Here is a 27836-nt window from a genome sequence, read left to right as displayed (position 1 = left end):
AGGGGGCCAGTACCCACTGATAGCCTTACCTAATCTATTGGCGGGGAATGAAAGGGGCCCCAGCAACCTTAGATGTATACAGTAATAATAATAATATGCCATTTAGCAGACAGGCCATGAACACAGAGGACGTGGCCAGAGCGGTAGAAGGAATGACCCACCCCAAAACAGGAATAGTAAGGTTTGGGCTGCCGTTAGAGGGCAGTGGGTTTCAGGGGATGCCCAGAGGACACTTTTGCCATGGGCCGATTACGGAGAGCATGTTGGGAAAATAACTGAATTGTGTAATAGCCTCAGAGAGACATGCAATCCATCATGAGCAGAATAACAGACAGGACAGAGCCAAGAAAGAAGAGGAAGATGCAGAGTAACTAATTGCCACTCTGGGAGAGATGGCGGGTAGAACTAGAAACTTAGGAGAGAGAGGAGATAAGGCAGGAAGAAAAGAGAAGTGAGTGAGAGGGAAAGAGAAGTGAAGGTTGAGGTCTCCGTGCCTCCCCCAGAGCAGAGGGCAGAAAGGTTATATCCAAACTTGGCAGACCAGGCATGGAGAGAAAATCCAGATGATGAATACGTAGGGAGGAGAAGGAGAGTGCAGGGGAATAATGTTGCCCCCCCACCGGCCCCACCTCCCTATGAGGACGAAGGGGCTGGAGGAGGAAGGGAAGATGAAGGTGAGGAAGAGCCAGAGGTAGAGGAGTACAGGACAAGGGCAGAGAAAGTCAGACAGGAGAGAAAAGAGAGAAAAGAGAGAAGAGAGAGAGAGAGAAGTCCATCCCCCAGCTTTGAGCGTGAGGAAGAGGAAGATAAGGCGTGACTAGTCCTTGAGGGAGAAATAGTAGACTCTAGTGAGGGGAAGACTAAGGAACCCTTTGATCCAAATTGTGAGGTGTTTGAATTGGCTACTATTGACTTAGCACTTCAACAGGAACAGAAACCTTATTTGACATTGACAGTAATGGGTATGAAAATTAAATTCCTTTGTGATACGGGAGCCTGCAGGACAGCAGTCTGTGCAACAGACAAGCCAGATGGAGTCAGGATTGATGGGGAGAAAATCATAGTGCGATCTGCCTCTGGTCATCAATTTATTGAAAGGTTATCAGCCCCAATAACCCTAAAACATGACCAATCAGGATGAGAGGCAACCATACCCATCCTGATATCTAAGCTGTGTCGGGTAAATTTACTAGGACGTGATGTAATGACTAAATTGAATGTGGCTGTCATTTCCGCTGAGAGGGGAATGAAAGTACACATACAGTGGGAAAATTTTTTATTTAGTCAGCCACCAATTGTGCAAGTTCTCCCACTTAAAAAGATGAGAGAGGCCTGTAATTTTCATCATAGGTACACGTCAACTATGACAGACAAATTGAGAGAAAAAAATCAAGAAAATCACATTGTAGGATTTTTAATGATTTTATTTGCAAATTATGGTGGAAAATAAGTATTTGGTCACCTACAAACAAGCAAGATTTCTGGCTCTCACGGACATGTAACTTCTTCTTTAAGAGGCTCCTCTGTCCTCCACTCGTTACCTGTATTAATGGCACCTGTTTGAACTTGTTATCAGTATAAAAGACACCTGTCCACAACCTCAAACAGTCACACTCCAAACTCCACTATGGCCAAGACCAAAGAGCTGTCAAAGGACAACAGAAACAAAATTGTAGACCTGCACCAGGCTGGGAAGACTGAATCTGCAATAGGTAAGCAGCTTGGTTTGAAGAAATCAACTGTGGGAGCAATTATTAGGAAATGGAAGACATACAAGACCACTGATAATCTTCTTCGATCTGGGGCTCCACGCAAGATCTCACCCCGTGGGGTCAAAATGATCACAGGAATGGTGAGCAAAAATCCCAGAACCACACGGGGGGACCTAGTGAATGACCTGCAGAGAGCTGGGACCAAAGTAACAAAGCCTACCATCAGTAACACACTACGCCGCCAGGGACTCAAATCCTGCAGTGCCAGACGTGTCCCCCTGCTTAAGCCAGTACATGTCCAGGCCCGTCTGAAGTTTGCTAGAGTGCATTTGGATGATCCAAAAGAGGATTGGGAGAATGTCAAATGGTCAGATGAAACCAAAATAGAACTTTTTGATAAAAACTCAACTCGTCGTGTTTGGAGGACAAAGACTGCTGAGTTGCATCCAAAGAACACCATACCTATTGTGAAGCATGGGGGTGGAAACATCATGCTTTGGGGCTGTTTTTCTGCAAAGGGACCAGGACGACTGATCCGTGTAAAGGAAAGAATGAATGGGGCCATGTATCGTGAGATTTTGAGTGAAAACCTCCTTCCATCAGCAAGGGCATTGAAGATGAAACGTGGCTGGGTCTTTCAGCATGACAATGATCCCAAACACACCGCCCGGGCAACGAAGGAGTGGCTTCGTAAGAAGCATTTCAAGGTCCTGGAGTGGCCTAGCCAGTCTCCAGATCTCAACCCCATTGAAAATCTTTGGAGGGAGTTGAAAGTCCGTGTTGCCCAACGACAGCCCCAAAACATCACTGCTCTAGAGGAGATCTGCATGGAGGAATGGGCCAAAATACCAGCAACAGTGTGTGAAAACCTTGTGAAGACTTACAGAAAACGTTTGACCTGTGTCATTGCCAACAAAGGGTATATAACAAAGTATTGAGAAACTTTAGTTATTGACCAAATGCTTATTTTCCACCATAATTTGCAAATAAATTCATTAAAAATCCTACAATGTGATTTTCTGGAGAAAAATCTTTCTCATTTTGTCTGTCATAGTTGACGTGTACCTATGATGAAAATTACAGGCCTCTCTCATCTTTTTAAGTGGGAGAACTTGCACAATTGGTGGCTGACTAAATACTTTTTTTCCCCACTGTAGTCAGAGACAATATGGTGGTCTGTGGGGAAGGGGAGCCATGTTATTGGTATAGGCAAGATTTGTTTAGGGGGGGAATAATTGATATTCCCCGAACCTTGATGGAACTTGCTGATGATGTAGTACCAGGCCCCACTAAAATGTCCCCCGATGACCTACACTGTACTCTCTGGTATAACAAACACCCAGGTCCAGATGCAATCTATGAGAAAGCATTATTTAAAACCACAGAAAGGACTATAGCCTTGAAATGGTTTCACTATGACAACACCCACGCAGTAGTGGAGGTGGAACTAGGGCCCCAAAGTCAGAGACTGTTCAGGGAAATATGGAGCCCACATGTGTCCCTAGCAAAGGAGCCAGCAGAGGACTGGAAAGACATGGGCCAGTGGGTATCCAAGGGTAAGAGGATCACTGATTGGGTCAATATTGTGAGTGGCGATCAACACAGCCCATCCACAGATAGTACATTTAGATGAGAATAGCAGATGCTGAGGAGAGGAATACCTGTTGACAGAACAACAGGAGTCAGACTTAAAAGAAGTTCCAGAGCATTTGTGGTCCCGGGGTCCAGCAGACGTAGGATTAATAAAAGGGGTAATTCCAGTACAGGCAGTGGCGGTTTTACACGGAGGCCGGGGGAGGCCCGTGCCTCCCTGGAAATGTCCCTGGCCACCCCTGTGGCCCCCCCGTGCTGACCAAATAAAAAATTATGAATTTATAACTATTTTACACGCGAGCGCCAAAAGCGGAACTAATGCAACGCTCTACACGGCAACGTTCTACACGGGTAAATTAGAGTGGCGCACCCGAAGGTCGAAGGTAAGCAAAACGATTTAATATCATAAGTGACTTGTTGTTCTTGCACATAGCCTACATGTTCCTTTTGTTCCTCACACATAAATTAAATCAAGTTTTTAAATGTCTGGTCTCGATTTGTTTAGAAATGTAATCATATCTAAGCAAACTCATCGAAGCAGAAGCAAATATCCAAATGTTAGTAGGCTATCCTTGCTAGGTCTACACAATGTTGTGATGTTAACCACGTAACTTCATCCGTCTTGGCTGTTGCATCGCGATAACAAATACATTTTTAGTAAAGTAATCAACAGGTTATCTGCCAGTGTTAAGTAGGGAGGGATGGTTAGGTAACAAAATGTAATGCATGCCCCTACGTTTTTTCTTCTTCTAATAGTTATCATGAAACGAGGAAGGGACATAAAGTCATTTTTTGCCCCAGCAAACAAAAAAGTTAGATAGAGTTTATGATTTTATTCTTTTGAATTATCTCTGCCAAACATCTATGTACTACAAATCTTCAAGCTCCACAGATGTTTTATGGCATCCACTAAACCTCTTTAGATATTTGTAAATTATACAGTGTGATACCTTTCAACGAAAGTTTATTTTATTTTTTACCAACTATGATTTTTCCTTTTGAAAACAAGCAAAGCAAGAAAAAAAAGAAACAAAATCACTCTAATCATTGCACACTTGTGTCGTTCAGACTTTGCAGGTCCAGCTTTAACATGATGATCTAACTAACACTAATATTGTAACTAATATTGTAACTGAAATATGTATGATCCTATGATGAGCGATTGCTTACTTCCCTTTCACTCTTAAAAAATTACTGAAAAAAAATGTGTATAAAAAGGTATATGTAGTATATGTTTGTTTAGTGAGCATTCATGCTGTCATTTTTTCCTAATGTGAACTATGGTGGTAATGTGCTGTCCTAAATGGACTTGCCCATATATGTTGTAAAGCCTTTTTTTGTACACCTGCTCATCAACTGACAGTGAAGTACACAAAGACACAGACACACACACACACACACACAGACACCTGTAATATTCTTGTTTTCATGTTGTTGCTGATATCCATCAGTGTTGTTCATATTGCTACATTGTGTTGACATGATTGTTGCTTTTAAACGAATGTTAACTTAATGTTTATTGTCTGCATCCTATTGGACTACTGGATGTTAATGTGTAACACGTTTCCCTGTTTATGTGCTTTAGCAATACTGTATGTCAATATGGTCATGCTAGTAAAGCCTCTTTGAATTGAATTTCTTTTCTGATTTGGTTTATTTTACCTAAATGGATACAGGGTAGTGTGTTTTGTTTATAAATCACTCAGAAAGTTTTCTTTCTTAAAACAAAATGTGGAATCAACTGTCCACAGTAGTGGGGCTTCCATAAATAGGAAATGGCACATTGTTGTACCCTTTGTTGTATCCTGGAGTTTTGTTCACATTGAATATGAACCCTGTATTTGTACCCTGTACTTTTTTTTTTTTTTTCATTTTTATGGCACTATCTCTCTTGCATCTGCACTCTTGTACAAAATACGTGTTATAATAAATGTCATATGATTTTAAAGTAAAATAAAGTTTATAATCTTTGAATATCATGTGTTGCCAGTTTTTTTATGTGTGCCCCCCTGATTAAACACTGGCCCCTCCTTGGCCCCCCTAGTAAAATGTGTCTAGAACCGCCACTGAGTACAGGTGATACCCAAATCTAATCATAGGCCATATCAGAAGCAATACCCTATGAAACCAGAAGCAATAAAAGGTTTGCAGTTTACCAAGAGAAGATTGGGAGGGACCTTGAGGGAGGGCCAATTCTCGGGGAGATAGTGAGGCCAGAAACAAAGGTGCAGTGTCCTGGAAATCACACTCTGTTTTGTTTTTTTCAGTTCTGCTGGGAGTACATTGGATGATGGGGTTTTGTGTTGAATTAGAGACAGTGAGACTATTAGTCAATACCTAGGAGAGAAGAGAGGTTACGGTAGCAAAGACAGACAAGAAGGAAATGGTAATAGTGGAGACAGGAGTGAGTGGAAGTGTTACAATTGTGACAAAACGGGACATTTTGCTAGAGAATGTGAGGAACCGTGTAGTTACTGTGCAAGGAAAGGGCACCAGTTAAGAGGTCATGGGTGATAGGTCTTAGAGGAGCACACAGTGAATTTTATGGAGTTTTTTAGGTTTTGGCTGAGTTTGGGGTATATATGATTTCTTATGAGAATGAATGTCATGAGGATTAATGAACACTTGGGATAAGTAACATTTATTAAATATTTAGAATAATGGTAATGTTTGGTATACTATGGGATGGAATTTCAATTGCCTCTGAACTCTGTTTTAACTTTCTGGTGTTAATTAATCATCCACACTGGTAAATTCTAAAGGCATGAGAGGAGGACTTTAAGATAGTTTATTTTACCAATAAATAAAAATAAGGAATGGCAATTGGATGATAAATTACCAATATTACCTAAGTGATTGTTAGGTAGGTGATAATATTGACACATGGGCAGTGACATGTGTCAAAAGGAGGGTTGGATGGTAGAACAGATTAGACAACACTTTGTTGCACATGGGATTACTAATTATTTAAAAAAAATAATAATAACAAAAAAACCTTTGTTCAAGATGTGTTATCTGTGCTCAAAATAATCACCAGGGCAGACAAAGGGCACCTCAGGGTGAGTATCCTCCGGCTAAGTACCCTTTCCAGCAATTGGAAATTGATTTTATAGAGTTATCACGGAGTGAAGGGAAGAAATTTAGAGTAACCCCAGATAAAGATGGGTTATCCCCCTTTTGAGAAAGTGTTTGGAAGACCTTACAGAATGCCACAGTTGGCAGGACCAGACAGGCAGACATAGAACTAGAGAGCACCCTAGCAGAACACGTGAGAAGGTAGTTTATTAACCACACCTGTATGTCAGAGGTTTTGTGCCCCACAGGTGAACTAAAGGAGAAGGTGACCCACTCTATCTAACCAGGAGACTGGGTGTGGATCCAGTCCCTAAAGAAGAAAAACTGGAAGCAGCCCCGTTGGGAAGGTCTATATCAGGTCCTGTTGGTGACGGCCTTCGCTGTAAGAATCGCCGAAAGATCCACCTTGGTGCATGTCACTCACTGCAAAAAGGTAAACCCAGTTACACCTGACGAACAAACACAGAGTTAGGAGAAAGAACCGATCACCACTAGGGCTCGGGGGTTGGCTCCTTAACGAAGATTCCCTTACCCTGTCTGATCATCCCTGTGTGAGTTCGATAGAAGGTAAAGCAATGGGTTGGCCTCTGGCGTCTGACATGTTCTCAGGGCGAGGGTGGGGATTCACAGGTCTCCTGACGGTAGGTAGCTGTCTGATTGTGGGGGCCATATTCCTAACACACTCAAACCCTCCTGATCCGCCAGAAGTAGTAGTTAACCTAACAACAAGTTGATAAAATAATATCTTAACACAGTCTATGAAGGCATAGGAGACAGCTAGACGTAGGGAAAGGGGAAGTACTAGGGACTGTAGGGAAGGACATCACCATATGTATGTCACCATGTATATCCTGGGACTATTTAGTTGCTCATACCAAGCGGGGGGGATATGTCAATCTCCATACACAGTTTAAGGACAGGTGTAGTATTGTGAAAGTAGGGAATTACCAGAAATGGCAGTGCGACCCATATAAGGGTAGGTACTGTCTGAAAGTCTGAATTACGCTAAAACAGGTTACAGACCTGAACAAGTGAGATATCCTCTTCAACTGGGGCACCCTATATTGTAAATCTCTCTGAGGGAGGTAGTCAGACCGGGGCTGTGGGGAAGGAGTCTTGTAGTAACTTGCACTATCTGTATCCCCCGATAAGAAAGTCACCCCGACCTAGGTTGCCTCCGTTTGAAGTCTCAGGGGATTCTTATTGTTTTTCTAGGACTAGTAAGATAGGATACAGGGTTGGGCATCTTAGCTCCTGCTCCCACACAGAGAATGTCACAACTAAAGAGACCATGACTAATCTCTCCTCTTTGTTGCAACCAGAGGATTTTAGGAACCAAAACCAGGCCCGTGCTGACATCTGATGGTTGTGTGGTGATAACAGATTGTGAACTCACCTACATACGCAAACAATCAAACGTGTCAGAGACTGGTGAGCTGTCACGTAGAAAGTGGGACCTCCTCCCGGGATCCTTTGATGAAAGGATATATATTGATGGGATAGGAGTACCTCGAGGGGTTCCAGAAGAATTCAAAGCTAGGAATCAAATCGCAGCTGGGTTTGAATCAAGTATTTTCTGGTGGTCAACAATTAATAAAAGCGTAGGTTAGATAAATTACATTTACTATAAGCAGCAGAGATTTATAAACCACACTCGTGATGCAATAAAGGGATTAGCTGAGCAGACAGCGGCAACTAGCTTAATGACATGGCAGAATAGAATAGCTTTAGACATGCTTTTGGCTGAGCGGGACGGGGTTTGTGTTCTGTTTGGATATATGTGCTGTACTTTCATCTCCAACAACACAGCACCGGACGGGTCCGTGACCAAAGCGCTTGAGGGACTCACCACGCTGGCGAACGAACTGGCTGAGAACTCTGGTATTGATAGCTCCATAAACGGTTGGTTTGATAACATATTTGGTAAATGGAAAACTATTGTTGTAACTATTCTGGGTGAAGTTATAGCTTCTATGGGTATACTTGTTCTTTGTGGATGTTGTCTTATTTCCTGTGTCTGAGGGTTGGTGAGAAAAGGAGATGGAGAAGGTGGTTTCCCAACAGATGGTGAGATACGGCCCAATCCCGGACTCCGACCTAAGGAATGAAACCAGGCTTGGTGGAGGACAACGACGATCCAGATAATTTGAGACTGGATGTTTTCCTAGAACTATAAATCTCTAGTTTAAAAGTTATTGTAATGATATTTTGTGTATTAAAGTCTCATTTTAAGTATGATGTACTAGTTACCATTGCTAAAAAGTAACGTTATGCTTTTAATCATGGGGTAACCCTGATGAACCTGTAATGTTTTTATATGCAAACCAACTTATATACTTAAATGAGTGTGATTCATTTCTATAATAACATATATTTTGTATGTGTGTAATATTTAGTCAAAGGGTGGAATTGATAGATTAATTTTTAATGACTAATTATTACACCCTGAAACTGTGTATAATGTGTTAGAAATGTGTGAGTGTAGGACCAGTAAAGGCTATGGCATTGAGCCACTATTTAGCAATTTGAGTAAGAGTTAGGCCAGACAACTGAGAAACTAAGATAAAGAGGCCTCCCAATTTAGGGAGGGGAGAAACTGTTATGAAAACATGGTGCAGAATATTGTGAGAACGGCAATAACTGAGTAATGCAGGGAGTAGGATATGTGTGTGTGTGTGTGTATGCATGTGTATATGTGTGTGTGTGTGAACTGAAGGTCAGTAGAGCAGTTTTAGAGTGGAAAACTACAGCCCGCCTACAGAGGGGAGGGATTTATTTTTGTATGACGTATGAGTATAAAAGATGGACTCTGAAATTGTGATGGCAGAATTCTCAATGAATAAATATCTCTGACTATGCAGACCGGGACTCTGGCCGTTACTTAAATCCCAAAAGACTTACAACCTTTTGGGAGACGCACAGAGACACTAAAATAGTTTTTTAAATAATTCACATAACAGAGGTGTAGTGACGTTTTTAGTAGATAAATAGACATATACATTTTGAATTCCATGAATCAAACAAAAGCATATTTACTGTATAGAAAACGAAAAAACAAAGGTTGACCAGCACAAATTCATGTAGAACATTTATTTTTTATTAGCAGATCAATTAAGTTCATTACAGTTATCCAAATACATGAATCAATGACGAAAATAAACGCAACATGGAAAGGGTTGGTCCCATGTTTCATGAGCTGAAATAAAAAATCCCTGAAATAAAAATTCCAGAAATGTTCCATACGCACAAAAAGCTTATTTCTCTCAAATGCTGTGCACAAGTTTGTTTCCATCCCTGTTAGTGAGCATTTCTCCTTTGCCAAGATAATCCATCCACCTGACAGGTGTGGTATATCAAGAAGCTGATTAAACAGCATTATCATTACACAGGTGCACCTTGTGCTGGGGACAATAAAAGGCCACTCAAGACAATGTCACAGATGTCTCAAGTTTTGAGGGAGTGTGCAATTGTCATGATGACTGCAGGAATGTCCACCAGAGCTGTTGCCAGAGAATTCAATGTTTATTTATCTACCATAAGCCACCTTCAATGTCTTTTTAGAGAATTTGGCAGTACGTCCAACCGGCCTCACAACCGCAGACCACATGTAACCACGTCAGCCCAGGACCTCCACATCCGGCTTCTTCACCTGCAGGATCGTCTGAGGGGAGGGGGGCGGGGTGCTGAGTAGTATTTCTGTCTGTAATAAAGACCTTTTGTGGGGAAAAACTCATTCTGATTGGCTGGGCCAAGTGGGTGGGCCTATGACCTCCTAGGCCCACCCATGGCTGCGCCCCTGCCCAGTCATGTGAAATCCATAGATCAGGGCCTAATTCATTTATTTCAATTGACAGATTTCCTTATACGAACTGTAACTCAGCAAAATCTTGGAAATTGTTGCGTTTCTATTTTTGTTCAGTATAATACGACTTGTAGGACGTATCGTATGTTACGAATTGAAATGTGTATGTTCTGTTACGAATTGCTATTCATACAATATGTTACGAACTTGTAATATGTATGATATGTTATGGATTCCAATGTGTTGTTGCTAACGTTAGCTAGGTTAGGGGTTTAAGGTAGGGTTAAATGGGGATAGGGGAAGGGTTAGCTAACATGCTAAGTAGTTGCATGCTAAGCTAACATGCTAAGTAATAGCTAAAAAGTAGTAAGTAGTTGCAAAGTTGCTAATTAGCTAAAATGCTAAAGTCCTCCGTGATGAGATTCAAACACGCAACCTTTGGCTAGACGTTTGCGTTAACACGCCCACCCATCCACAGAGCAGGAGTACGGCTTCTCTCCTGCGTGTATACGTTGGTGTGTTTTTAAGCTGCCCATATAGAACTCTCCCCACAGACAGTCAGACCAGGCTGAGAGGGAAGCGGTACCACCCAATCAACTGGCAGACTATAGTGTTTGTTTTCAAAATGAGAAGCCTCACAGAGGGTATTCAACACTAAGGGCAAATCCAAGGTCATCTCAATATCATTACAGTAGAAACTATCAAAACTGACAAGGTGCATACTGATCAGTAAAGAGAGGTAAACATTCTATAACGTTCCCGTTCCTCTGCACAGTTCTCTCACAGTGAGAAACAATAGGATTAAAATAGAGTGTTCTATTCTTCATTTGATCCAATTCAACATTACAACTTATTTTATGAGATGAGAATTAAGTGATGGAGTGACTAATCTTAGCAGGTCTGAGAGAACTGATGTGGCTTTTCTGCTTGATGTAAACGTTGGTGTGTTTTTAAGTTGCTCTGGTGAGAGAAACTCTTGCCGCAGTCAGAGCAGGAGTACGGCTTCTCTCCTGTGTGTGCTCTCTGATGAACTTTTAGCTCAGTTGATGTTTTGAAGCATTTTACACAGTCAGAGCAGACGTAAGGCTTCTCTCCTGTGTGTGTTCTCTGATGAACTTTTAGCTCAGTTGATGTTTTGAAGCATTTTACACAGTCAGAGCAGGAGTAAGGGTTTTCTCCTGTATGTATACGTTCATGTGTTTTTAAGGTATCCAATCGGGAGAAACTCCTCCCACAGTCAGAGCAGAAGTAAGGCTTCTCTCCTGTGTGTGTTCTCTGATGAAGCTTTAGCTCAGTTGATGTTTTAAAACATTTTCCACAGTCAGAACAGTTGTAATGCTTCTCTCCTGTGTGTGCTCTCTGATGTACCTTTAGCTCAGTAGATGTTTTGAAGCATTTTACACAGTCAGAGCAGACGAAAGGCTTCTCTCCTGTATGTATACGTTCATGTGATTTTAAGTTATCAGATCGGGAGAAACTTTTTCCACAGTCAGAGCAGTAGTAAGGCTTCTCTCCTGTATGCATACGTTCATGTGATTTTAAGGTATCCGATCGGGAGAAACTCTTCCCACAATCAGAGCAGGAGTAAGGCTTCTCTCCTGTATGTATTTGTTGGTGTGCGTTTAAGCTGCTCTTTTGAGAGAAACTATCCCCACAGTCAGAGCAGGAGTAAGGCTTCTCTCCTGTATGTATGCGCTCATGTGATTTTAATGTATCCAATCGGGAGAAACTCTTCCCACAGTCAGAGCAGTTGTAAGGCTTCTCTCCTGTGTGTATTTTTAGGTGTCTTTTTAGCTTTGATAGAAATGGGAAAATCTCCTCACAATGTGGGCAGTGGTGAGACCTCTTAGCTCTGTGATCTTCCTGCTGTTGCTCTCTGGATGTAGAGAATGTCTCAACATGGTCTCCTGTGTGAACAACATCAGAAGAACCAGTCAGTTGGTGCGATATACATGTCAATCAAATGTATTTTACGAAGCCCATTTTTACATCAGCAGTTGTCACAAAGTGCTTTACAGAAACCCAGCCTAAAACCCCAAAAGAGCAAGCAATGCAGATGTAGAAGCACAGTGGCCACGAAAAACTCCCTAGAAAGGTAGCAACCTCGGAAACAAACCTAAAGAGGAACCAGGCTCTGAGGGGTGGCAAGTCCTCTTCTGGCTGTACCATAAGACATATGAATTCATATAAGTAGGCTGTACAATTACAAAATGGGAATAAAACTATTCTAAAACTGGGTAGGAGTCAAAAACTAAAAAGGGGACAAGGTCATGAAAATGATGAGCCATATCATCCTCTACTCACTATCACAAGGGTTAGTAACTACACAGGCTCAGTTCATAGAACAACAAACTTAGATAGAACCTGCTCTTACTCTGAGAAACAGATTCCCCAACCTTATCCTCCTCTTCTTCATCTTTAATGTTGATGACATTCAGCTCCAGTGTTTGACTGCAGTCTTCCAGCTTCACTGATGCCATCTCTGGATCCTGCAGTGCACACTGGGCTCCACTGTCACAATCAGGACCCAGTGACTGTAGGTTTGGACTCAGTGTGGAAGGAGAGAGGCAGGCTGGGTTTGTCCTCACTGTTGATGTTACCGGCCTCAGACCTAATTATAGTCGTCCTGTAGTAATAATGAGAAACAGACACTAAAGTTATTGTCTTGACAGTTCTGGCACTTTCTGTATTCTCAAAAAATATATTCAATTTTTATTGTTAATCTAATTTCCATATATCAGTTAACTAATCATTGACAACAAAACATTCATTTATTCACATAAAGTGTGTGCACTTAAATTCACATAAATGCATAAATGACTCAAAAACCATTTAGTACAAGGTTGCAGTTTGTTCTAGGCAGCACTACTCAGCATTCAACACCATAGTGCCCTCTAAGCTCATCACTAAGCTAAGGATCCTGGGACTAAACACCTCCCTCTGCAACTGGATCCTGGACTTCCTGACGGGCCGCCCCCAGGTGGTAAGGGTAGGTAACAACACATCTGCCACACTGATCCTCAACACGGGGGCCCCTCAGGGGTGCGTGCTCAGTCCCCTCCTGTACTCTCTGTTCACCCATGACTGCATGGCCAGGCACGACTCCAACACCATCATTAAGTTTGCCGACGACACAACAGTGGTAGGCCTGATCACCGACAACGATGAGACAGCCTATAGGGAGGAGGTCAGAGATCTGGCCGTGTGGTGCCAGGACAACAACCTCTCCCTCAACGTGACCAAGACAAAGGAGATGATTGTGGACTACAGGAAAAAAAAGAGGACTGAGCACGCCCCCATTCTCATCGACGGGGCTGTAGTGGAACAGGTTGAGAGCTTCAAGTTCCTTGGTGTCCACATCACCAACGAACTATCATGGTCCAAACACACCAAGACAGTCGTGAAGAGGGCACGACGAAGCGTATTCCCCCTCAGGAGACTAAAAAGATTTGGCATGGGTCCTCAGATCCTCAAAAAATTCTACAGCTGCACCATCGAGAGCATCCTGACTGGTTGCATCACCGCCTGGTATGGCAACTGCTTGGCCTCTGACCGCAAGGCACTACAGAGGGTAGTGCGTACGGCCCAGTACATCACTGGGGCAAAGCTCCCTGCCATTCAGGACCTCTATACCAGGCGGTGTCAGAGGAAGGCCCTCAAAATTGTCAAAGACTCCAGCCACCCTAGTCATAGACTGTTCTCTCTGCTACCGCACGGCAAGCGGTACCGGAGTGCCAAGTCTAGGTCCAAAAGACTTCTCAACAGCTTCTACCCCAAGCCATAAGACTCCTGAACAGCTAATCATGGCTACCCGGACTATTTGCACTGCCCCCCCACCCCATCCTTTTTACGCTGCTGCTACTCTGTTAAGTATTTATGCATAGTCACTTTAACTCTACCCACATGTACATATTACCTCAACTACCTCAACTAGCCGGTGCCCCCGCACATTGACTCTGCAACGGTACCCCCCTGTATATATAGCCTCCCTACTGTCACTTTATTTTACTTCTGCTCTTTTTTTCTCAACACTTTTTTTGTTGTTGTTTTATTCTTACTTTTTTTGTTTAAAATAAATGCACTGTTGGTTAAGGGCTGTAAGTAAGCATTTCACTGTAATGTCTGCACCTGTTGTATTCGGCGCATGTGACCAATAACATTTGATTTGATTTGATTTGATATGTTCTATTTTCCTGAATAACCTTGTCTTCATTGTATTATTTTAGTGTTTCTATATATTTTTTTGTGTTATTAAACAACTGACGACGGTTAAATTACTAGAATTCCATTTAGTTGTTTTTTTTGTGTGAGCCCAACACTCCGTCTTTCTAGAGAGAAATCAAATCATTAACGAGAGAAATCAAGTCAGGAACTACAGTATGTGGTACGCTGGGCTAAAGTGAGTTGTAGTTTTCAGTAAGCAAATATTCAACCTAGTTCAGTGCAGAAACGTGGTAATTCACTACAATGACCATAATCCATTGCGCCTGTTTCCCCCCCCCGACTCGGAAAGATACAGATCTCTAGAAGGGTACTTTTATGTCTGCTACGTTAGATTAGATACACACAGACAGCATGAGAGAGGAATGTAAACACAATCACGAGAGGGAGAGACAGTTCGTGAAGGAATGCCTTATCTTTCTTTGAAGAACTAGTAAAATGATTGACAGACAGCTCTTAAGGAATAAAAAACGATCAAGTAATCAAATAGAAACTAAGTATACTGCACAAAAATATAAAACGCAACATGCAACAATTTCAACGTTTTTACTGAGTTACTGTTCATATAAGGAAATCAGTCAATTGAAATAAATTCATTAGGCCCTAATCTATGGATTTCACATGACTGGAAAGGGGTGCATTTTGTATTTGTATTTATTCTGGATCCCCATTAGCTGCTGCAAGCAGCTACTCGTCCTGGGGTCCAGCAAAATTAAGGCAGTTTATACATTTTTAAAAACATGGGAGGACCACCAACTGGGGCCCAGCGAAATCAGAATGAGTTTTCTCCCACAAAAGGGTTTTAGTCCATGCAGACCTAATCCTTATTTTAATCAGCTGTCCAGGTGGATGGTCTCAGATGATACCGCAGGTGAAGAAGCCGGATGTGGAGGTCCTTGGCTGGTGTGTTTAAACTTGCTCTGCGGTTGTGAGGCCGGTTGGACATACTGACAAATTCTCTAAAACGACATTATGGTAGAGAAATAAACATTACATTCTCTGGCAACAGCTCTGGTGGACCATTCCTGCAGTCGGCATGCCAATTGCACCCTCCCTCAAAACTTGAGACATCTGTGGCATTGTGTTGTGACAAAACTGCACATTTTAGAGTGCTCTTTTATTGTCCCCAGCACAAGGTGCACCTGTGTAATGATCATGCTGTTTAATCAGCTTCTTGATATGCCACACCTGTCAGGTGGATGGATTATCTTGGCTATAGAGAAATGCTCACTAACAGGGATTTCTGTACAAAATTTGAGCTAAATAAACGTTTTGTGCATATGGAAAATGTCTGGGATCTTTTATTTCAGTTCATGAAACATGGGAGCAACACTTTACATGTTAGGTTTATATTTTTGTTCAGTATAATATACACAACTGAAATATTTAGTTTTTTCATAGTAACTTTATACTTTTCTATTGATGTCTACCAAATGTGGACCTGACAGAGACAAAGGAATATTTTCAATGTTTTGGCAATTGAATGTTCACTATTTTGGCCTTTGGAATTTCCATTAAAAAGCTCTAAAATCATTGTCATTATTTCATTACTTATTTCATGTAAAAAATAAATAATTGAAACTCAAAATCTGTGATTCTTTAATAATCGAACAGAAACCAAACTGACCTAAAAATCGCACTAATCGCTCAGCACTAGTATTATGGATTACAAAGGGAAGCTGCCCAGTGACGCGAGCCTACCAGACAAGCTAAATACCTTATATATGCTCGCTTCGAGGCAGGCAACACTGAACCATGAGTGAAAGCACCAGCTGTTCCGGACGACTGTATGATCACGCTCTCCATAGCCTTTAAACAGTCAGACCTTTAAACAGGTTAACATTCACAAGGCCGCCGGGCCAGACGGATTATCATGACGCGTACTCTGAGCATGTGCTGTCCAGCTGGCAAGTGTCTTCAGTGACATTTTCAACCTCTCCCTGACCCAGTCTGTTATACCTGCATGTTTCAAGCAGACCACCATAGTCCCTGTGCCCATGAACACCAAGGTAACCTGTCTAAATGACTACTGCCCCATAGAACTCACATCTGTAGCCATGAAATGCTTTGAAAGGTTGGTCATGGCTGACATCAACACCATCATCCCAGAAACCCACTCCAATTAGTCAACAGCCCCACAGATGACGTAATCTCTATTGCACTATCTGGACAAAAGGAACACCCACGTAAGAATGTTGTTCATTGACTACAGCTCAGCGTTCAACACCATAGTGCCCTCCAAGCTCATCACTAAGTTAAGGACCCTGGGACTGAACACCTCCCTCTGCAACTGGCTCCTGGACTTCCTGACGAGCCGCCCCCAGGTGGTGAGGGTAGGCAACAACACATCCTCCACGCTGACCTTTAACACGGGGGCCTCTCAAGGGCACGTGCTCCTGTACTTCCTGTTCACCCACGACTTCAACACCATCATTAAGTTGGTGTTGACAGTGGTAGGCCTGATCACCGACGACGATGAGACAGCCTATAGGGAGGAGGTCAGAGACCTGGCAGTGTGGTGCCATGACAACAACCTCTCCCTCAACATGGGCAAGACTCAGGAGCTTATGGAGGACTACAGGAAACGGAGGGCAGAACACGCCCCCCCATTCACATTGACGGGGGTATAGTGGAGCGGGTCGAGAGCTTCTAGTTCCTCAGTGTCCACGTCACTAAGGACCTATCATGGTCCAAACACACCAACAGTCGTGAAGAGGGCATGACAACGCCTCTTCCCCCTCAGGAGGCTGACAAGTTTTGGCATGGGCACTCGGATCCTGAGTGGCGCAGTGGTCTAAGGCACTGCATCGCAGTGCTAACTGTGCCACTAGAGATCCTGGTTCGAATCCAGGCTCTGTCGCAGCCGGCCGCGACCGGGAGACTCATGGGCGGCGCACAATTGGCCCAGCGTCATCCAGGGTAGGGGAGGGAATGGCCGGCAGGGATGTAGCTCAGTTGATAGAGCATGGCATTTGCAAACAGCAGGGTTGTGGGTTCAATTCCAACGGGGGGCCAGTATAAAAAAAATATGTATTCACTAACTGTAAGTCGCTCTGGATAAGAGTGTCTGCTAAATTACTAAAAATGTAAAAAAATGTAAAATCCTCAAAAAGCTGCACCATTGAGAGCATCTTGACTGGCTGCATCACCGCTTGGTATGGCAACTGATCTGCATTCGAGTGCAAGGCGCTACAGAGGGTAGTGCGTACGGCCCAGTAATTCTCCAGCCAACCAAGTCATAGACTGCTCTCTCTGGGACCAAAAGGCTCCCAAACAGCTTTTACCCCCAAGCCATAAGTAATTCACTGGAGCCGAACTCCCTGCCATCCAGGACCTCTATACCAGGTGGTGTCAGAGGATGGCCCTAAAAATTGTCAAATAATCCAGCCAACCAAATAATAGACTGTTGTCTCTACTACAACAAGGCATGCGGTACCGGAGCGCCAAGTCTGGGACCAAAAGGCTCCTGAACAATTTGTAACCCAAGCCATAAGACTGCTGAACAGTTAATCAAATGGCCGCCTGGACTATTTACATTGACCCCCTTTTTATTATTTATCTAAAATGTTTTGCACTGGCTCTATGCACACTTCCTGCTCCACACAAACTACACTGACACTTAACACACACACACACGCATATTGACGCTACAAACACACATACGCTGCTGCTACTCTGTTCATGATATATCCTGATTACCTAGTCACTTTTCACCCTACCTACATGTACATACTGTATTACCATAATTAACCCTGCAGATTCATACTGTATTACCTTAATTACCCCTGAACATTGACTCAGTACTGATACTCCTTGTATATAGCCTCGTTGTTTTTTATGTGCTACTGTAGTGTATTAAGATTATGAGGGTGCTAAATGTTTTTCATGACGAAATGGAATGTTGGTTGTTCAGGCCAGAGGGGGGATGTTTTATGATGTTATTTGAAATGTGCCGCTTGGAGGGTGACGCCCGAGGGGAGACTGGTGATTGGCCAGAAGAGGGGGTAACCCTTATTTTGGTATTGTCTATATAAGAAGGGTTTTAGACCATAAACCCCAGAGCAGCAATTAGAATTGGAGGACACTGCTCTCCAGACCTCGCGAGTCTGTCACCCATGCTGAAGCTTGTGATCTGAATAAACCTTATGATCAACGTGCAGTATGAGCAGACTCCTTTTGTTCATCAGCAATAATTGCCACCATTCATCTGATACGACACTACTATTTACTTTTGAATGTATAAAATATTTGTCTTTGATTTTTAAACTATGCATTATTGGTAATGGGCTCGTAAGTAAGCATTTCACTGTAAAGTCTACACGTTGTATTTGTCGCGTATGACCAATAAAATGTGATTTCGCTCGCAAAAAACAATATTATTTCCCATTCACACCATAGTATCAAATGTAGATAAGATAGAAACAACTGAATGTGTCTGAATATTACTACACATGTAGAAAACTGCTAATCATTACATTCAGCTTCAAAACAGTAGGTCGACCGTGACATTTTCTCTCTGCACCGACACTGTTCTCACTGAAGTCCGTTGACGCTGACCGAGAGTAGCCGCCATTTTACCGTTAAAAACAATGTACCAAAAAAACAATAACATGTAAAACCAATTCAGAAATCTCAAATAAATGGATTCTTTATTAATTTATCTTGACTAAATAATGTTTCATTCCCTCAGAAACCCAGTCTCCAGCGATGTGACTTATCACGTTCTTTACTCGGTTTGACACAAACATAACACATAAAACCTTCACCAAGCGTGATAATACCTTGACGGATTTGTTAACTAGCATGTTATGACATGATCTTTCGATATTAGAAAGTTTAAACGCGCTATTACGTACCTGCAATAATACATTTGAAACGGACACAAAAGCGATCGTCTTCACAGCACAGTTCTACTGCTTCTTCTTCTTCAAGGTTTTATGGCCGAGTTGGACTATTGCCGCCACCTACTGTTTGAATGTTAAATGACGAGACAGAGGCATTGATGCGAGTAACCAGTCTTGTTCAGTATATTGCGTTACATCCGGGTATCTCAAGTACACCGGTAAAACACTGGAGTTGCAGTAATTAACATTTACCAACAGATGGCATCATTGTGCCATCTTCCACCCATAACACCTACTGTTGTCTTCTTCTTCTTCTTCGATGAGGTTTAACGGCGGTTGGCATCCAATTTGTTGCATTACCGCCACCTACTAGAGTGGTGGACAACTCCCTTATATGTTGCTTGAAAAATAAAATAAAATAAAGAAATACCCTACCATCTAACACTACACTCACAAATTCAAAATTATTATTAATAATTAACACCACCCCACTCCACTATTGAAATATATTCATTCCTACCTCATGCCCTCAACCTGAGAGGATGGAACATCACCACTTAACACTCCCTGTAACTCTTCTGATGTCAAGTCTCCTACACCCAAATACCTCTCTGCAGCTGCCACCACAACCTCCATTTTCTTAGACTTACGTTCCATCCCTGCGGTACAATTAATAACCATAGGGCCCCCGTGTAGCTCAGTTGGTAGAGCATGGCGCTTGCAACGCCAGGGTTGTGGGTTCGATTCCCACGGGGGGCCAGTATGAAAATGTATTCACTCACTAACTGTAAGTCGCTCTGGATAAGAGCGTCGGCTAAATGTCTAAAATGTAAATTGCTATAAATGCTAAAAATCCAATCTTACTGAAACATATATCACTTGCTGTCCTATCCCCCTGCATTGGTTCACCACTCCTCCCCCTTGACCCATCTTCCTCTACTTCCTTCACTGCCTCAGCATATGACAACTTCTTCATTACTCTTACCCTGGAAACCTCAACCTGCCTCTCACAGGACATTTCTGATCCCCGGCCCCATGCACATACCACTACTTTTCCCAACGCTACACATTCCTTTGTCTCATGCCCTTCTGCACACTTCTCACACCTTGGAGCCTCCCTCCTACACACTGCTGCCACATGCCCATAAGTTTGACACCTGTAACATCGTAAAGTATTCAGCACCCGCCACCTACTGTACTGGTAGTAAACAATAAATACAACTATCCATTGGGGGGAATAGCAATGTCATATACAATACAACAATATATATATATATATATATATATATATATATATTCCCCACCCCACTCCTTCAATGATAATCCAAATCACATCCCTACACAGGCTCAGGTGCCTGTGTGGCCGGAACAATCATCGACTCAACAAGATTCCTTGTAATGCCTCTGTTGTACATGACCAAAAGTATGTGGACACCTGCTCATCGAACACCTCATTCCAAAATCATGGGCATTATTATGGAGTTGGTCCCCCCTTTGCTGCTATAACAGCCTCCACTCTTCTGGGAAGGCTTTCCACTAGATGTTGAAACGTTGCTGATGTTCGTTTACAACTTTTGGCCTTTTAGCTCCATGTTCCATTCATTCTTACCAACTTCCCTCCACCGCGCGCCATCAGAATCAAAACAGCACTTCCTCCATATTTTCTTCCCAACAACCACACACCTGCTACGGACTAACTCCTACATGTAAAATATTGCATGTAGAATACCAAAGTGAAATGGATTAGCTAGAAAAAAGAAACATAGTTTATTTTATTTTTTTATGTTGGGGGTCTAAGTTTTTTAAGCCATTACATATGCATTAGTGAGAATACTGGTGGCTGGCACATTGGCTTGTCACCATGGTGATGTGGAGGTGTAGTGACGTTTTTAGTAGATAAATAGACATATACATTTTGAATTCCATGAATCAAACAAAAGCATATTTACTGTATAGAAAACGAAAAAACAAAGGTTGACCAGCACAAATTCATGTAGAACATTTATTTTTTATTAGCAGATCAATTAAGTTCATTACAGTTATCCAAATACATGAATCAATGACGAAAATAAACGCAACATGGAAAGGGTTGGTCCCATGTTTCATGAGCTGAAATAAAAAATCCCTGAAATAAAAATTCCAGAAATGTTCCATATGCACAAAAAGCTTATTTCTCTCAAATGTTGTGCACAAGTTTGTTTCCATCCCTGTTAGTGAGTATTTCTCATTTGCCAAGATAATCCATCCACCTGACAGGTGTGGCATATCAAGAAGCTGATTAAATAGCATGATCATCATTACACAGATGCACCTTGTGCTGGGGACAATAAAAGGCCACACAACACAATGTCACAGATGTCTCAAGTTTTGAGGGCGCGTGCAATTGTCATGATGACTGCAGGAATGTCCACCAGAGCTGTTGCCAGAGAATTCAATGTTTATTTCTCTACCATAAGCCACCTCTATCGTTTTAGAGAATTTGGCAGTACGTCCAACCCGCCTCACAACCGCAGACCACATGTAACCACGCCAGCACAGGACCTCCACATCCGGCTTCTTCACCTGCAGGATCGTCTGAGGGGAAGGGGGGCGGGGTGCTGAGTTGTATTTCTGTCTGTAATAAAGACCTTTTGTGGGGAAAAACTCATTCCGATTGGCTGGGCCAGGCTCCCCATTGGGTGGGCCTATGACCTCCTAGGCCCACCCATTGCTGCGCCCCTGCCCAGTCATATGAAATCCATAGATTAGGGCCTAATTCATTTATTTCAATTGACTGATTTCCTTATATGAACTGTAACTCAGCAAAATCTTGGAAATTGTTGCATGTGGCATTTATATTTTTGTTCAGTATAATACGACTTGTAGGACGTATCGTATGTTACGAATTAAAATGTGTATGTTCTGTTACGAATTGCTATTCATACAATATGTTACGAACTTGTAATATGTATGATATGTTATGGATTCCAATGTGTTGTTGCTAACGTTAGCTAGGTTAGGGGTTTAAGGTAGGGTTAAATGGGGTTAGGGGAAGGGTTAGCTAACATGCTAAGTAGTTGCATGCTAAGCTAACATGCTAAGTAATAGCTAAAAAGTAGTAAGTAGTTGGAAAGTTGCTAATTAGCTAAAATGCTAAAGTCCTCCGTGATGAGATTCAAACACGCAACCTTTGGCTAGACGTTTGCGTTAACACGCCCACCCATCCACAGAGCAGGAGTACGGCTTCTCTCCTGCGTGTATACGTTGGTGTGTTTTAAGCTGCCCACTTAGAACTCTCCCCACTGACAGTGTCAGACCAGGCTGAGAGGGAAGTGGTACCGCCCAATCAACTGGCAGACTATAGTGTTTGTTTTCAAAATGTGACAAACAATAGGATCGCAATAGAGTGTTCTATTTCATCCAATTCAACGTTACAACTGCTTTTATGAAATGGGAATTAAGTGATGGAGTGACTAATCTTAGCAGGTCTGAGAGAACTGATGTGGCTTTTCTCCTTGATGTAGACGTTGGTGTGTTTTTAAGTTGCTCTGGTGAGAGAAACTCCTCCCACAGTCAGAGCAGGAGTACGGCTTCTCTCCTGTGTGTGTTCTCTGATGAACTTTTAGCTCAGTTGATGTTTTGAAGCATTTTACACAGTCAGAGCAGACGTAAGGCTTCTCTCCTGTGTGTGCTCTCTGATGCACTTTTAGCTCAGTTGATGTTTTGAAGCATTTTACACAGTCAGAGCAGGAGTAAGGGTTTTCTCCTGTATGTATACGCTCATGTGTTTTTAAGCTATCCAATCGGGAGAAACTCCTCCCACAGTCAGAGCAGGAGTAAGGCTTCTCTCCTGTGTGTGCTCTCTGATGTACTTTTAGCTCAGTTGATGTTTTGAAGCATTTTACACAGTCAGAGCAGACGTAAGGCTTCTCTCCTGTGTGTGCTCTCTGATGTACTTTTAGCTCAGTTGATGTTTTGAAGCATTTTACACAGTCAGAGCAGACGTAAGGCTTCTCTCCTGTGTGTGTTCTATGATGAAGTTTTAGCTCAGTTGATGTTTTAAAACATTTTCCACAGTCAGAGCAGATGTAAGGCTTCTCTCCTGTGTGTGTTCTCAGATGAACTTTTAGCTCAGTTGATGTTTTGAAGCATTTTCCACAGTCAGAGCAGACGTAAGGCTTCTCTCCTGTGTGTGTTCTCTGATGCACTTTTAGCTCAGTTGATGTTTTGAAGCATTTTACACAGTCAGAGCAGACGAAAGGCTTCTCTCCTGTATGTATACGTTCATGTGATTTTAAGTTATCAGATCGGGAGAAACTTTTTCCACAGTCAGAGCAGTAGTAAGGCTTCTCTCCTGTATGCATACGTTCATGTGATTTTAAGGTATCCGATCGGGAGAAATTCTTCCCACAATCAGAGCAGGAGTAAGGCTTCTCTCCTGTATGTATTTGTTGGTGTGCTTTTAAGCTGCTCTTTTGAGAGAAACTATCCCCACAGTCAGAGCAGTAGTAAGGCCTCTCTCCTGTATGTATGCGCTCATGTGATTTTAATGTATCCAATCGGGAGAAACTCTTCTCACAGTCAGAGCAGTTGTAAGGCTTCTCTCCTGTGTGTATTTTTAGGTGTCTTTTTAGCTTTGATAGAAATGGGAAAATCTCCTCACAATGTGGGCAGTGGTGAGACCTCTTAGCTCTGTGATCTTCCTGCTGTTGTTCTCTGGATGTAGAGAATGTCTCAACATGGTCTCCTGTGTGAACAACATCAGAAGAACCAGTCAGTTGGTGTGATTTACATGTCAATCAAATGTATTTTACGAAGTCCATTTTTACATCAGCAGTTGTCACAAAGTGCTTTACAGAAACCCAGCCTAAAACCCCAAAAGAGCAAGCAATGCAGATGTAGAAGCACAGTGGCCACGAAAAACTCCCTAGAAAGGTAGCAACCTCGGAAACAAACCTAAAGAGGAACCAGGCTCTGAGGGGTGGCAAGTCCTCTTCTGGCTGTACCATAAGACATATGAATTCATATAATAAGTAGGCTGTACAATTACAAAAGGGGAATAAAACTATTTTAAAACTGGGTAGAAGTCAAGAACTAAAAAGGGGGAAAAGTTGTCAAAATGATGAGCCATATCATCCTCCACTCACTATCATAAGGGTTAGTAACTACACAGACTCAGTTCATAGAACTTTAAAACACTGGCAGTTTGTCTACTTCGCTTCTTTAGTCTACTCTCTGATCACTCCAGATAGCCCAGTGAATAAAACACATGCTGACAATACTGGTGTCAAACCATGCAAGTCTCAGTAGCATTAAATAACATCTACCTTCTCATTGAAACAGTTTCATGCAGAGTGGGATGTTGGAACGAACAACGAACTTAGATAGAACCTGCTCTTACCATGATAAACAGATTTCCCAATCTTCTCCTCCTCTTCTTCATCTTTAATGATGACATTCAGCTCCAGTGTTTGACTGCAGTCTTCCAGCTTCACTGATGCCATGTCTGGATCCTGCAGTGCAAACTGGGCTCCACTGTCACAATCAGGACCCAGTGACTGTAGGTTTGGACTCAGTGTGGAAGGAGAGAGGCAGGCTGGGTTTGTCCTCACTGTTGATGTTACCGGCCTCAGACCTAATTATTGTCGTCCTGTAGTAATAATGAGAAACGGACACTAAAGTTATTGTCTTGACAGTTCTGGCACTTTCTGTATTCTCAAAAAATATATTCAATTTTTATGGTTAATTTATCTAATTTCCATATATCTGGTAACTAATCATTGACAACAAAACATTCATTCATTTACATTAGACAAGTGCACACTTTAAATTACGCAACGTACGTGCACTTAAATTCACATAAATGCATAAATGACTCCCAAACCATTTAGTACAAGGTTGCAGTTTGTTTTAGGCAGCACTATGTTCCATTTTCCTGAATAACCTTTTTTTTTCTTCACTGTATTATTTAGCGTTGAGCGATTAATTCCGTTTTTTGTTGTTATTAAACAACGAATTGACTGTTGTCGGTTCAATTACTTGAATTCCATTTGGTTCGGCACTAGTATTATGGATTACAAAGGGAAACCCAGCCGAGAGCTGCCCAATGACGCGAGCCTACCAGATAAGCTAAATGCCTTAAATATGCTCGCTTCGAAGCAGCCAACACTGAACCATGAGTGAAAGCACCAGCTGTTCAGGACGACTGTATGATCACGCTCTCCATAGCCTTTAAACAGTCAGACCTTTAAACAGGTTAACATTCACAAGGCCGCCGGGCCAGACGGATTATCATGATGCGTACTCTGAGCATGTGCTGTCCAGCTGGCAAGTGTCTTCAGTGACATTTTCAACCTCTCCCTGACCCAGTCTGTATACCTGCATGTTTCAAGCAGACCACCATAGTCCCTGTGCCCATGAACACCAAGGTAACCTGTCTAAATGACTACTGCCCCGTAGAACTCACATCTGCAGCCATGAAATGCTTTGAAAGGTTGGTCATGGCTCACATCAACACCATCATCCCAGAAACCCACTCCAATTAGTCTACAGCCCCAACAGCCCCACAGATGACGTAATCTCTATTGCACTATCTGGACAAAAGGCACACCCACGTAAGAATGTTGTTCATTGACTACAGCTCAGCGTTCAACACCATAGTGCCCTCCAAGCTCATCACTAAGTTAAGGACCCTGGGACTGAACACCTCCCTCTGCAACTGGCTCCTGGACTTCCTGACGAGCCGCCCCCAGGTGGTGAGGGTAGGCAACAACACATCCTCCACGCTGACCTTTAACACGGGGCCTCTCAGGGGCGCGTGCTCCTGTACTTCCTGTTCACCCACGACTTCAACTCCATCATTAAGTTTGCGGACAGTGGTAGGCCTGATCACCGACGACAATGAGAGGTCAGAGACATGGCAGTGTGGTGCCAGGACAGCAACCTCTCCCTCAACATGGGCAAGACTCAGGAGCTTATCGAGGACTACAGGAAACGGAGGGCAGAACACGCCCCCCCATTCACATTGACGGGGGTATAGTGGAGCGGGTCAAGAGCATCAAATTCCTGTGTCCACGTCACTAAGGAACTATCATGGTCCAAACACACCAACAGTCGTGAAGAGGGCACGACAACGCCTCCTACCCCTCAGGAGGCTGAGAGATTTTGGCATGGGCCATCAGATCCTCAAAAAGTTATACAGCTGCACCATTGAGAGCATCTTGACTGGCTGCATCACCGCCTGGTATGGCAACTGATCTGCTGTCGACCGCAAGGCGTTACAGAGGGTAGTGCGTACGGCCCAGTAATTCACTGGGGCCGAACTCCCTGCCATCCAGGACCTCTATACCAGGCGGTGTCAGAGGAAGGCCCTAAAAATGGTCAAACACTCCAGCCAACCAAGTCATAGACTGCTCTCTCTGGGACCAAAAGGCTCCTAAACAGCTTTTACCCCCAAGCCATAAGACTGCTGAACAGTTAATCAAATGGCCGCCTGGACTATTTACATTGACCCCCTTTTTATTATTTATCTCAAATGTTTTGCACTGGCTCTACGCACACTTCCTGCTCCACACAAACTACACTGACACTCAACACACACACACGCATATTGACGCCACAAACACACATAAGCTGCTGCTACTCTGTTCATGATATATCCTGATTACCTAGTCACATTTCACCCTACCTACATGTACATACTGTATTACCTCAATTAACCCTGCAGATTCATACTGTATTACCTTAATTACCCCTGAACATTGACTCGGTACTGGTACTCCTTGTATATAGCCTCGTTATTGTTTTTAATGTGCTACTATTTACTTTTTTTATTTAGAAAAAAATGTGCATTCGATTTTTTAAACTATGCATTATTGGTAATGGGCTCGTAAGTAATTATTTCACTGTAAAGTCTACACGTTGTATTTGTCGCGTATGACCAATAAAATGTGATTTCGATCGCAAAAAACGATTGTATTTCCATTCACACCATAGTAACAAATATAGATAAGATATAAACAACTGAATGTGTCTGAATATTACTACACATGTAGAAAACTGATAATCATTACATTCAGCTTCAAAACAGTAGGTCGACCGTGACATTTTCTCTCTGCACCGACACTGTCCTCACTGAAGTCCGTTGACGCTGACCGAGAGGCGCCGCCATTTTAAGAGCTTGTAAAAAACAATGTACCCAAAAAAACAATAACATGTAAAACGAATTCTTCACGAGGTTTGACACCAAAATAACATATAAATACTTCACAAAGCGTGATAATACCTTGACGGATTTGTTAACGCGCTATTACATACCTGTAGTTATACATTTGGAACAGACACAAAAGCTATCGTCTTCACAGCACAGTTCTACTGCTTCTTCTTCTTCTTCTTCTTCTTCTTCAAGGGTTTATGGCCGACTACACCTATTGGCGTATTACCGCCACCTACTGTACTGGTAGTGAACAATAAATAACAAATATCCATTGCTGGAAAGGGGGGAGAATACTAACGTCACATTCAATACAAAACCAATACCAAACTCGACGGGGCCGCAGTGGAGAAGGTGAAACAATTCTAGTTCCTAGGCGTGCACATCACTGACAACCT

At 42.6% G+C, this 27836-nt stretch overlaps 1 protein-coding gene and 1 long non-coding RNA gene across 3 annotated transcripts; both read right to left on the bottom strand.

Annotated features, from left to right (window-relative positions):
• Positions 1 to 9455: 9455 nt before the first annotated feature.
• On the bottom strand, positions 9456 to 19303 carry LOC311123636 (uncharacterized protein). 2 transcript variants are annotated; one of them, XM_084197878.1, is made up of 3 exons: positions 19260 to 19303; positions 12557 to 12808; positions 9456 to 12089 (listed from the first exon to the last, which is right to left on the bottom strand). In XM_084197878.1, the coding sequence occupies exons 2-3, from the start codon at positions 12660 to 12662 to the stop codon at positions 11074 to 11076; spliced, it is 1122 nt and encodes a 373-aa protein (XP_084054004.1). In that variant the 5' UTR covers positions 12663 to 12808; positions 19260 to 19303; the 3' UTR covers positions 9456 to 11073. The 2 variants fall into 2 exon arrangements, with proteins under 2 accessions (XP_084054004.1, XP_084054005.1); XM_084197879.1 differs by lacking the exon at positions 19260 to 19303 and having other exon boundaries at positions 12557 to 12813.
• A 1932-nt stretch (positions 19304 to 21235) lies between these two features.
• On the bottom strand, positions 21236 to 27630 carry LOC311123638. Its single transcript, XR_014612621.1, has 3 exons — positions 27543 to 27630; positions 24628 to 24876; positions 21236 to 23973 (listed from the first exon to the last, which is right to left on the bottom strand). It is a non-coding gene; the product is annotated as an uncharacterized lncRNA (long non-coding RNA).
• Between the last annotated feature and the right edge of the window lie 206 nt (positions 27631 to 27836).

The sequence above is a fragment of the Coregonus lavaretus genome (assembly GCF_964263955.1).
Source record: "Coregonus lavaretus genome assembly, contig: HAP1_SCAFFOLD_953, whole genome shotgun sequence".
Taxonomy (NCBI): domain Eukaryota; kingdom Metazoa; phylum Chordata; class Actinopteri; order Salmoniformes; family Salmonidae; genus Coregonus; species Coregonus lavaretus.
This window is presented reverse-complemented; position numbering and strand designations above follow the sequence as displayed.